This window comes from Oryctolagus cuniculus, chromosome X (assembly GCF_964237555.1).
Source record: "Oryctolagus cuniculus chromosome X, mOryCun1.1, whole genome shotgun sequence".
NCBI classification, from domain to species: Eukaryota; Metazoa; Chordata; class Mammalia; order Lagomorpha; family Leporidae; genus Oryctolagus; species Oryctolagus cuniculus.
The window spans coordinates 3,109,251-3,121,613 of NC_091453.1; the positions used below are offsets into that span (position 1 = coordinate 3,109,251).

Below are 12,363 nucleotides of genomic sequence, written 5' to 3' on the forward strand. Positions count from 1 at the left end.
GTAAACTGAAAATAGATCTTTATCTTTATAAAAATTAAGAGTGGGAATGTGATAGGGAAGAGGACGGAGGGTTGGAGTGTGGGTGGGAGAAAGGGTAGGGTAAGTATTTCTATGTTCCTAAATCTGTATATATGAAATACATGAAACTTGTATACCTTAAATGAAATTAAAAAAAAATTCTATACTTTAGTGTAGACATAGAATATTTAATCAATGAAGATGAACACAACAGTTTTCTCATCTGTAAAATCAGAGTTTGGATCAAATGATTTGCAATAAAGGCTTAAAGAAAACCCTCTGATTACTCCAGTATTTCAGAGTGGCCAATGTTATTCCTTAAGGCTCAAGTCCAGGCTTGAGCCGCACATGAGAAAGTGGCCTAACTCTTTCACCACTCTGAATGCCCTGGGTAATAACTGGGACTCCTTTCATTCCTATGGTCATCTGTTATCCGGCTTTTCAAGACGTAATCAGTACTACTACAGGAAAATGAAAACCTAATTTCTCAGGCTTTGTCCTTTTTTGAGGAAGGGCAAGACGTGGTGCGGGCACCACATCCATTCCAGCCTCCTAAGGAGAAAACCACAGCATTCTGCACCCCCCGCGCCCCCCGCAAAGCGTTAAGTTTCCAGGTAGATCTGGATGTTTCCTTCCCAGCCATGGCAGAGCCAGAGACTCCCCCTAGCCCTCCTGCCCCGCACCACCTGCAGAGCAGAGGCTGAGCTGACTGCGCGCGGAGTTAGTTACCTGGCGAGGGGCGGGGTGGGGCGGGGCCGGCTTCAGGGGCGGCGCCTGGGTGCGATCTTAGGTTGCGATTGGTCGGCGCCGCGCCTGTCTCCATGTGCCGCGCGGCAGAGGCACAACATTCAAGCCCGGGGGCGGGGCCGGCGCGCGCCGGGAGGAAGCAGCCGCGCGGCAGCTGCGGGGCGTGGGGGCGGCGGCGGCCAAGGCCGAGGCGGTGGCTGTGGCTGTGGCTGTGGCGGCGACTGGTGTACCTTAGCCGAAGACGGTGTTCGGTCGGGCCCCTTTGCAGGCCCCATGGAGGCTGCGGCGGGCGGAGGCTGCGGCTCTGGGCCGCCGCCTCTGCTGCTGAGCGAGGGCGAGCAGCAGTGCTACTCCGAGCTCTTCGCGCGCTGTGCGGGCGCTGCAACCGGGGGCCCTGTGACAGGGCCCCCCGAGGGCGCCAGGGTCGTTCTAAGCGCCGCCACTGCGGCTGCCGGTCCTGTGGCCGACCTGTTCAGGGCGTCGCAGCTGCCAGCCGAGACGCTGCACCAGGTAGGTCCTTGCGCGTTTTGTCCCTGTGGGTCTGTGAGGACAGTGTCTGTGGGAACGGGGGGCGCGAGTGGGGAGACAGGGCTGCTCCTAGAGACCCGGAGGCCTAATCCAGGTCTCAGGGGCCTCCGCAGCCGGGGATGGCGGCGACGCCCTTGTCTCTAGGGGACACCAGCCTCTTCCGCAGCTCAGATCCTCGCCCAGTGTTGGGTGAGCTCCCCGTCTTTTTTCCCTGAGACGAAGTAACACCCTCTCCACTTCTCCGGCCATTTCTGGTTCTCCGAAGCCGCCCAGACCCAAAGTTTGCCCCGTTCTGGAAGTGATGTTTGTTTTGGCTGGTGTCTGGTTTAACCTCTGCTCGCTGCTCCTGCCCCTCCCTCTCCTGAGTGGGGTTTGCACCTGACGGGTGTGTGCATGTGTGTCTGGTTCCTGGCCCAGGTCTGAACGTCGTCCTCTCCATACACTTGTGATATAAACATATCTACTATCTAACTATCCATGCCTAGTAATGTTTTTCTGCATGTTGGTATTAAACTGGAGAACCTAATGACAAGTTGCAGAGCAGGGACATGGAGCTGCAAGAGGACGTTGGTAAAGTCAAAGTCAAGTTCTCCATCTGGGGCTAGAGGTGAACCTTAGTACACCATAGGGAACAGCTGTGGTTTCCTACATTATCATTACCTGGACTTGGAACAGAACTGGAAATTAATGGATGGCCTAGCTTCCTCCTTCTGGCTGCCCCATAGCTGGAAAAGGAAAAGGTGAACCACAGCAGATGCTGTTTTATTTTGTGCTTTCCTTCGAGCTTGGAGAAAGACTAGATAAGCCCTTTGTCATTTGGTGTCACCAGCACGAAATGGTGATAAGATTTTAATATCAGAACCAAAATATGAAATGAAGCCTTTTTATTTTTTACAATCAATATTATTAAAGATATTAGCACAATTGAATATTTAGAGTGGCAAGTGTTGTTTTAAAATCTAGTTTCTAAGTGGTACTGGCAGTATCGTGTTTTTTTTTTTTTATCACTCAAGATTGTCTGCATTGTACACTGCTGGAGCATGCATATGCTCATATGTTTGTGAGCATAAATTTAGCCATTCTGTAATCTTTCACCTTTTCAAATTTAGGATTTCTGAAAATATAGTTAGTATTCATAGAACTTGGCACGGCTGTTTGTTCACAAAGAAGTCCTTGATATGCAGGTGGTTCTGCCATGGCTGGTGAGCGATTGAGCTGGGTCAGGTAAAGAGAAAGTCCGTGTCCTTTGTCAGAAACCATGGCTGTTAGATGAGGCCTTTAGTGTACTCCTGAGCATAATACATTTATTAAACGTGTGGCTACTTGCTAGCTGCAAGAGAATAGGTGGCTGAGGCAGAATTAAGTGACACCTGGGCCCCTGTTAAGGCTTATTTTGTTGTCATTGTCACATTGAATTGATAAGAGGAGGTGGGCATATTAAAACTGAATTGGGGAGGGGACTTTCCTGGTATTTGAACCCATGCTTCCTTGAGATACTTATGGCTTAAAAGATTCCAAAGCACAGTGTCTTTGTATCAGTGAGATTATATTCTCGATGTCCAGTTGAAAATGGCTTACAAAACACTGGTTTAGATGTTGGCAAAAGCAGACGTCTCTTGAAGATTGTGTAGAGTAAATCTCTCAGAGCTCTAAGTTCCCTTTTCCAGCCCAGTGAAACAAAACACGTCCTTCCCCTTTATCCTGACAAAGTTACAATAACCTGATATTCTGGTATAGGTGAAAATGAACATTACTGCCATCCTAGACAGGGAAATGTAATCCTAAGAGAGTCAGGCAGACTTAGCAACTGGTAGCCACCTAATTTTTACCCACCACTTTGGTGGTGTGTGTGTGTGTGTGTGTGTGTGTGCTGTTCACCTTAATTTGCAGAACTCCATCCATGTATTAGCCACTCTTACCCTTTCCCTGTTAAACAGGAACCTGAAAGTTTAGATTTAAGTAGCCCAACAGGTATAACTGCTCAAATCATGGAGGCAACAACCAGCCCTGGTAGTTTCTATGGTAACGGCCAAATGTTCCTCTTAATAAGCATACAATTAAATTACCATAATGTTCCAGGAAGGGTGAGAGTCTTGCCATCTTACCAGGAATAAATGTTCTATAAAAATTCTTCATTTTATCTTCTTTTTGTAGTAAAAATAAACCACTACACCTGTTGCTTTGTTATGAAAGTGAGCCTACAGAGTTATTTTAAGGATTTTTTGCAGTTGATATATACCAAGATTCTTCAAAAAATTCATGGGAAATGTGTATGATGAAATAACTATACATGGATCTTACTTTTAAAAACATCTCTTAAAGATAGCTTTATTTTGGTGTGAAAAATTGAAATTCATACTTAGTTTTTTTCATGGTAAACATTTTCCACGAGTTTTTTTCTTGGATTTATTTTTGTTTGTTTGAAAGAGTTACAGAGAGAGGTAGAGACAAAGAGAGGTCTTCCATCCTCTGATTCACTCCCCAGATGGCTGCAATGCCTGGAGCTGCATCAATCTGAAGCCAGGAGTCAGGAACTTCCTCCAGGTCTCCCACGTGGGTGCAGGGGCCCAAGGACTTGGGCCATCTTCTACTGCTATCCCAGGCCATAGCAGAGAGCTGGATCGGAAGAGGAGCAGCCGGGACTAGAACCAGCGCCTATATGGGATGCTGGCGCTTCAGGTCAGGGCATTAACCCACTGCGCCACAGCGCCGGCCCCTCCACGAGTGTTTTGAACACCTTGTGTGTATGTGTAATGTAGTCTCAGCCTACTTTTACAATAAACTATTTTTCCAGAGGTTATAGGTTCACAGCAAAATTGAGCCAAGAGTGTAGAAGTCCTCATATACCTTCTGTCCCCATATAGGTATAGGCTCTGCCACTATCAGCCTCTTGCACCCCAGTGGCACATTTGTTACAATTGATAGGCCTATACTGTGTCATTGTTGCCCAAAGTCTAGAGTTGGCATTAGGGCCCACTCTTGGTGTTATGCATTCTTTGGATTTGGACAAATGTATGAGTCTGTTGGCATGTTTCCACCATTACAGTAGCATACCGAATAGTTTCACACCTTACAGATCCTCTGTGCTGTCATCACTCCCTTGTCACTGACCCCTGGAAACCATTGATCTTTTTACTTTCGCCAAAGTTTTGCCTTTTTTTTTTTAAATGTCTTAGAGTTGGATCATATAACATGAAACCTTTGCGGATTGATTTCTTTTATTTAGTCATATATATTTAAGATTCCTCTGTGTCTTCTCATGGTTTGGTGGTTCCTTTCTTTTTAGCTTGAATAATATTGCATTGTTTGGTTGTACCATAGTTTATCCACTCACCTATTTGAAAGACATCTTGGTTGCTCCCAAGTTTTGTCAGTTATGCAGAGAGTTTTTATAGACACCTGTGTGCAAGTTTTTTTGTGTGTGAATTTACATTTTTAGTTGTGTAAATAGCACAGAACATGATTGCTAGATTGTATAGTAGGAGTGTGTTCAGTTTTCTAAGAAACTGCCAGTCTTCCAAAATGACTGTAACTATTTTACTTTCTCACCAGCAATAAATGACAGTTCCTTTCATTCTCCATCTTTGTTGGCATTTGGTATTGTCAATGTTGATTTTGGCCACTCAAATTTGTGCGTGCTGATATTTCACTGTTGCTTCAATTTGCAATTCTCTAATGACATGTGATACTGAGCCATCTTGAATTATATTTTAATGCATCACAATAGCCTATTTTAAAAGTCTTTTGTTCTCTTTATAGATCATTTGTTTTCATGTGCTGATTTACTTTAAAGCAGGATCCTAGCACTAGGCAGAATGTGGTAAAATGAAATACTTTTAACTAGAAAAAGAAAATGGGAATATCTGAGAACAGATAAATGGCTTCTTAATATTTCAAGACAAAGATGTATAAAGGTTAGAGTGACTGGTTTCCAAGGTTATGAAGTATTTCGTTGGTATTCATAAGGCTAGCATTTTGCTAGAAGGCATAGGGTATGGTGGGAATTAGGCTTGGGTTTGATATGCTCTCAGGTTTCCCATGGATGTCAGGCACTGTCCTAGGTGCTAAGGTTACTGCAGTGACTCAAACACAGATCCATGTCCTCATGGAGCTTGCATTTCAATGCAAACGTTTTTCTACTTTAGGGTTTTTATCTGGGTTAAGGAAAGACTTGAAATGTAACACCTAAAAATAAAATATTTACCATAAAATGATGTTTTATATTTGATGTAATGAAATAAATTATATCAATTCCTTTATATTCTATATCTTTTAGGATACTGTTTAGCTTTTAGGAATGCTATGCACATTTCAGTCATCACTATAATTTTTTTAAAGGTTTATTTATTTATTTGAAAGTCAGTTACACAGATAGAGAAGGAGAGGCAGAGGCAGAGAGAGAGAAAGCGAGTGAGCGAGCCAGCCAGCCAGGAGCTTCCTCTAGGTCTCACGTGGGTGCAGGGGCCCAAGGACTTGGGGCCATCTTCTACTGCTTTTCCAAGCAATAGCAGAGAGCTGGATTGGAAGTGGAGCAGCCGGGACTTGGACCGGCACCCATACAGGATGCCAGCACTGCAGGTGGTGGCTTTACCTGCTACGCCACAGCGCTGGCCCCACTATAATTGTTTTTCATTTTTATAATACAATTATTGGACATTAAGGGGAATGGTTATAAAACACTGTGAATTCTGAAATCATTCAGTGGGATGAGGAAATGCGGTAACATGTCTGATTGTTTAATTGCTTTGAGGCAAAGAAGTAAAGCAAAGTTGTGAGAAGTAGGGAATATTTGAAAAATCTCTGTGCCTAGCATCAACTTTAGGGAGAGGTCATTTCTAAAGGTTTTCCTTTAAATATTTGAAGCAATTTTTTATTAAAGAAAACTATATTTATATTAAAACTATATTAAAGAAAACAATTTTCTTTTTAAAAAAGATTTATTTATTGGGGATGATGCTGTGGCTTAGCAGGTAAAGCTGCCTCCTGCTGCACTGGCATCCCATATGGGTGCTGGTTGAAGTCCTAGCTGCTCCACTTCCAATGTAGCTCCCTGCTTATGCACCTGGGAAAGCATCAGGAGATGGCCCAAATGCTTGGACCCCTACATCCACACGGGAGACCTGGAAGAAGCTCCTGGCTCCAAACCAGACTGGCACAGCTCTGGCTGTTGAAGCCATTTGAGGAGTGAACCAGCAGGTGGAAGATCTTTCTGTCTCTGTCTCTCTCTCTCTGTCCCTCCTCTCCTCTATGTTGCTCTGCCTTTCAAATAAATAAATAAATCTTAAAAATATAAGAGTAACAAGATCTATCCAAGGGAACCTCAAAAAATCTGAAAAAAATGGAATTAGAAGATAAGTTTATTTTGGCATAAAAATTTTGAAATCTATGCAGAACTTTTAATAATACATATTTTCCATGAACTTTTTGAAGACTTTCCCTCACATACAGTTTGAGTTAGTAATTTTTTTCCTAAAAGAGAGTAAATGGGAGCAAATAGAGAAAGTATCAGAACCAAACAATTGTCTGGTTAAAAGGATATTTGCCTAGTAGTTATTTGTTGACTCTTTTATAATAAAATATCTCAGGCATGCAAAACTAGAGTCACTCAACAAATAACAGTGTACCAATCATTCAGTGTAAGAAGCAAAGCAGCCCAGCTGGAGCTAAAGCTTCCAAGGGTCCATTCTATGGTTCCATTCCCCTTCCTTCTTCTATCCCTCCCTCCTTCCCCCAGAGGTTACTGGTATCCTGAATTTGATGTGTATGATTTGAAAATTTCTTTCTATTTTTAGTGTTTTTATGTGGCTGTGAGTGTGTTTCTAAATCATGGAAACAATGTGTTGTTTTGATTTTTAAAATTTATTTTAGTTGTTTAATTTGTTTATTTAAAAGGCAGAGAGAGAGAGAGAGAGAGAGAGATCTCCCATCTACTTGTTCATTCTCCAAATGCCTGCATGAGCTGAGCCTGCACCAGGCTGAAGCCAAGGGCCCAGAACTCCATCTGGATCTCCCACATGGGTGGCAGGGACCCAAGCACTTGAGCCATCACCTGCTGCCTTCCAGGGTGCACATTGTTAGGAAGCTAGAGCCGGGAACAGAGCCAGAACTTGAACACAGGCACTTTGATAAAGGATACAGGTGTGTCAAGCGGCGTCTTAACTGCTAAATACCCACTCAACATGTTGTTTTGAATGTATTTGCAAGGCAAAATGAGGAGTATCATACCCTGTAATCTTGTGCAACTCATTTTTCCTATTATTGTTATGTTTTTGGAATTTGTCCTTCCTGACAAATGTAGCTTTAGCTCGTTTATGTTGCCTTTCAAAAAATCTTTATTACCTACCCTAACCATGACTCATCGTTCAGGTACTGTCGAGAACTGGATGCCAAAGGAAAGTAGGCAGCATTTTTCCTTATTTATGTAAAACTCCACATGGCTGGAGGACTATTCTAAACATGTATGAATATTGAAAATACCCTTATAGATAACAGAAAGTCCACTGATATTCTTGAGAGTGCTAAAAGACCTTTGGGCTAATTAATTAGACTTTGATGAGATTTCTTTTTTTCTCATCCTTTTTTTAAAAATAGAAAAGGTCAAATAGAAATAAGTAGGCAGAATAATGTATTATATCCCACTGCTCTTGCCATCAGGTTCAAAAACCATCAGTGCATTGCCAGTTCCATTCTATATATTTATTTTTTATTTTATTTTTATTTTTTTTGCCAGGCAGAGTTAGACAGTGAGAGAGAGAGAAAGTGAGAGAGTTATAGGCAGTGAGAGACAGATAGAGAAAAAGGTCTTCCTTCTGTTGGTTCACTCCCCTAATGGCCGCTATGGCTGGCACTGCGCCGATCCGAAGCCAGGAGCCGGGTACTTCCTCCCGGTCTCCCATGCAGGTGCAGGGACCCAAGCACTTGGGCCATCCTTCACTGCCTTCCCGGGCCACAGCAGAGAGCTGGACTGGAAGAGGAGTAACCGGGACAGAATCCAGTGCCCCAACCAAGACTAGAACCCGGGGTGCCAGTGCCGCAGGCGGAGGATTAGCCAAGTGAGCCACAGCGCCAGCCATTCTAATTCTACCTCTGTTGCCTTCCCCTTTATAATTCTGAAGCAAGTTTCAGACATATAAAATTCATAGCATTTATCTATAAGGAAGAAACCTCGAGCTGGTTAGAAGGAGATGGGAGTGTGCACAAGCTATTTATCTGTGGCTTATGCTAAACGGCAAGACTGATATTGTTCAGCATGATGAAGCCATTGCCGGTCATCAGGGTAATGATGCTTGGGAAATGATTAACAATCATTAAAGAAACCAATAGGGAGGCTGGCACCGCGGCTCACTTGGATAGTCCTCCACCTGTGGCGCCGGCACCCCAGGTTCTAGTCCCAGTTGAGGCGCTGGTCCTGTCCTGGTTGCTCCTCTTCCAGTCCAACTCTATGCTGTGGCCTGGGAGGGCAGTGGAGGATGGTCCAAGTGCTTGGGCCCTGCACCCACATGGGAGACCAGGAGGAAGCACCTGGCTCCTGGCTTTGGATCGGCGCAGCACGCCTGCCGTAGAGGCCATCTGGGGGGTGAACCAACAGAAGGAAGACCTCTCTCGCTCTCTCTCTCTGTCTGTCTAAATCTGCCTGTCAAAGAAACCAATAGGGAGACTGAAAAAGTAACCAACTGAAGATTAGAAGTACAGTATGGACTTGCACATTGTCCTAGTTTCACACTCCTAAGTAGAGACTGCTGTACTTTAAGGACATAGAACCTTGGTTTTGTGGAAATACTGGGTACTTTTGCTATTTATACCTTTTTAAAAATATTTTATTTATTTATTTGAGAGGTAGAGTTACAGACAGTGAGAGGGAGAGATATAGAATGGTCTTCCGTCTGTTGGTTCACTCTGCAAATGGCTGCAAGGGCCAGAGCTGTGCTGATCTGAAGCCAGGAGCCAGGTGCTTCTTCCCAGTCTCATGTGTGTGCAGGGGCCCAAGGACTTGGGCCATCTTCCACTGCTTTCCCAGGCCACAGCAGAGAGCTGGATTGGAAGAGGAGCAGCCAGGATTAGAACCTACGCCCATATGGGATGCTGGTGCTGCAGACTGAGGATTAACTTACTGCACCATGGTGCTGGCCCCTATTTATACTTTTTTTTTGTTGGGGGGACACAGGCAGAGTTAGGCAGTGAGAGAGAGAGAGAGAGAAAGGTCTTCCTTTTCCATTGGTTCACCCCCCAAATAGCCACTACGGCCAGCGGGCTGCGCCGATCCGAAGCCAGGAGCCAGGTGCTTCTTCCTGGTCTCCTATGCAGGTGCAGGGCCCAAGCACTTGGGCCATCTTCCACGGCCTTCCCAGGCCACAGCAGAGAGCTGGACTAGAAGAGGAGCAACCGGGACAGAATCCAGCGCCCCAACCAGGACTAGAACCTGGGGTGCCGGTGCCGTAGGTGGAGGATTAGCCTAGTGAGCCGCGGTGCTGGCCTATTTATACCTTTTAAAAAAGGGTTTGTGATGGGGCTGGTGCTGTGGCACAGCGGTTTAAAGCCCTGGCCTGCAGTGCCAGCATCCCATATGGGCGCCGGTTCTAGTCCTGTCTGCTTCTCTTCTGATCCAGTTCTCTGCTATTGCCTGGGAAGGCAGTAGAGGATGGCCCAAGTCCTTGGGCCCCTGCACCCACATAGGAGACCTAGAAGAAGCTCCTGGCTCCTGGCTTCGGATTGGCTCAGCTTTGGAGGTTGTAGCCATTAGGGGATTGAGTCAGTGGATGGAAGACCTCTCTCTCTGTCTCTGTCTCTACCTCTATCTGTAACTCTCTTTCAAATAAATTAAAAAAAGGGGTTTGTTTTCTTTTCAGATTTTTTTCAAGCTTTATATTTGTTTCCTAAGGCAAATATCAGATATTTTGTATTCATGGCATTCTGTTCTTCATGCACATCTACTGGTAGGTAACCAATAAACCTGGGTTGCTCAAGACTGAAGGTTTTCCTGAGTCTGAGACCTCCAGTTTTCAGACAATCCCAGGCAAACTGGGGTGTTGGTCACCTCCTCTATTGGTCATTACATATTTATCTATTACTCTATAATGAATTACCGCATTTTTGCAGCTTAAAACACACATTTATGATCTCCCAGTTTCTAAGGGTCAGGAATCTGGATATGGCTTAACTGAGTCCTTGGCTCAGATTCTAACTTTGAGATCAAGGTATCAATTGGGCTGCCTTTCTGAAGCTTGAGGATCTCATCCTAACTCAAGTGGCTGATGGAATAATTCAGCTTCTAGTGATTTTGTGACTGAGACCCTCAGTTTCTTGAGGCTTCCCATAGTTCCCTGTCCCATGACCTTTTTTTTTTTTTTAAAAAAAAATTATTTATTTGAAAGAGTTACACAGAGAGAGAAGGAGAGTCAGAGAGAGAAAGAGGGAGAGGTCTTCCATCCGCTGGTTCACTCCCCAATTGACTGCAATGGCTGGAGCTGTGCCAATCCGAAGCCAGGAGTCAGGAGCTTCTTTCTGGTCTCCCACACGGGTGCAGGGGCCCAAGCACTTGGACCATCTTCCACTGTTTTCCCAGGCCACAGCAGAGAGCTGGATGGGAAGTAGACCAGCCGGGACTCGAACTGGTGCCCATATGGGATGCTGGCACTGCAGGCGGCAGCTTTACCCACTACGCCCCAGCACTGGCTCCTCCCCTGCCCATTTTTATAGGCAGTTCACACATGGCTATTTGCTTCTTCAAGCGCAGCAGAATAGTAACTCTGTTCTGTGAAGATAGGCAACATCTCATCACCTTTTCCCTATTTGTTGATTGGAAGCAAGACGCAGGTTCTGTGTGTACTCAAGGAGAAGCAGAGAGGATTATACAAAAGCATGAACACCTTGGAGTGACAATTGTTAGGGTGATATCTGAGCAGTTCTCCACCATACTTGCTTTCCAGGCTTTGTCTGAAGCAGAAAATTATTTTGTTTAGCTTTTGGAGGCTAGAATATATATATGTATACATGTGTTGCTTAGCCACTAATTTTGAATTTCTGTATCTTTTAAAGAAACACGTTCATATATAATTCATTTTCTTATTCTAAGTAGAACTAGAAAAGTTATATAATCTTAGTTATTTTCAATTTCTTTAGGAAGTTTGTTTTTCCTTTTAACTTGTAGGAGGCAGGAAGTAAAAGTGGGAAAGCACTACTCTGCCCAGAATGCTCTCAAGCGAATCTTCCTAACCAGAGTGCAGTTCAGGAACCTTTGCATATAGATGTGGGACAAAAGAGACATCTCTATTTTCATTAATGCTCCCTAACTAAAATTGAGCATTTCCTTCTGTTATGCATGTAAGCAGCACACCACAGTAGTATTCGTAGTACACGTGACTTTATCACCTATAGAAACAGGTGATATGTGTGTGTATATTTTTATATATATAATGTTTTTAAACCCCAAAGCAGCCTTGTTAACTTGTTTTTTAGGGACCAGAGTTGTTGCATAGCAGGTTAAGCTGCTTCCTGCAATGCCAGTATCCTATATGAGTGCTGATTTGAGTCCTGGCTGCTCCACTTCTGATCCAGCTCCCTGCTAATGCACCTGGGAGAGCAGCAGAAGATGGCCCAAATGCTTGGGTCCCTGCCACCCCCATGAGAGACCCATATAAAGCTCCTGGCTTCCATCTGGCTTATCCCTGGCTGTTGCAGCCATTTGGGGAGTGAACCAGAGGATGGAAGTTCTCTCCGTCTCTGTCTCTGTCTCTCTGTAACTCTGCCTTTCAAATAAATAAAATAAATCTTAAAAAATTAAATATTTATTTGAAATCTTCCATCCACTAGTTCATTCCTCAAATGACCTGGCTGGGCCAGGCTGAAACTGGAACCAGGAACCCAATCCAGGTCTCTGTGTGGGTGGCAGGGACCCAAGTACTTGAGCCATCATCTGCTGCCTCCCAGGATGTGTGCCTGCAGAAACCTGGATTGGAAGTAGAGCTTGGGTCTGAAATCAGGCAATGCAACGTGGGATGCAGGTGTCCCAAGTGGCATCTTAACCACTGTGCCAAATGTTTGCATCAGGATATTTTTAAAAGTCATATTAAC

General features: G+C 44.5%; 1 protein-coding gene across 10 annotated transcripts in view; it reads left to right on the top strand.

The window, feature by feature from the left end:
- Window positions 1-901: 901 nt before the first annotated feature.
- Window positions 902-12,363, top strand: part of REPS2 (RALBP1 associated Eps domain containing 2) — a 259,100-nt gene continuing 247,638 nt past the window's right edge. For all 10 annotated transcript variants that reach the window (XM_002719927.5, XM_051827618.2, XM_051827619.2 and 7 more), the window contains exon 1: window positions 902-1,275. In XM_002719927.5, coding sequence (XP_002719973.1) covers window positions 1,039-1,275 — 237 coding nt within the window. In that variant the 5' untranslated portion in view covers window positions 902-1,038. The remainder of the gene's footprint in view (window positions 1,276-12,363) is intronic.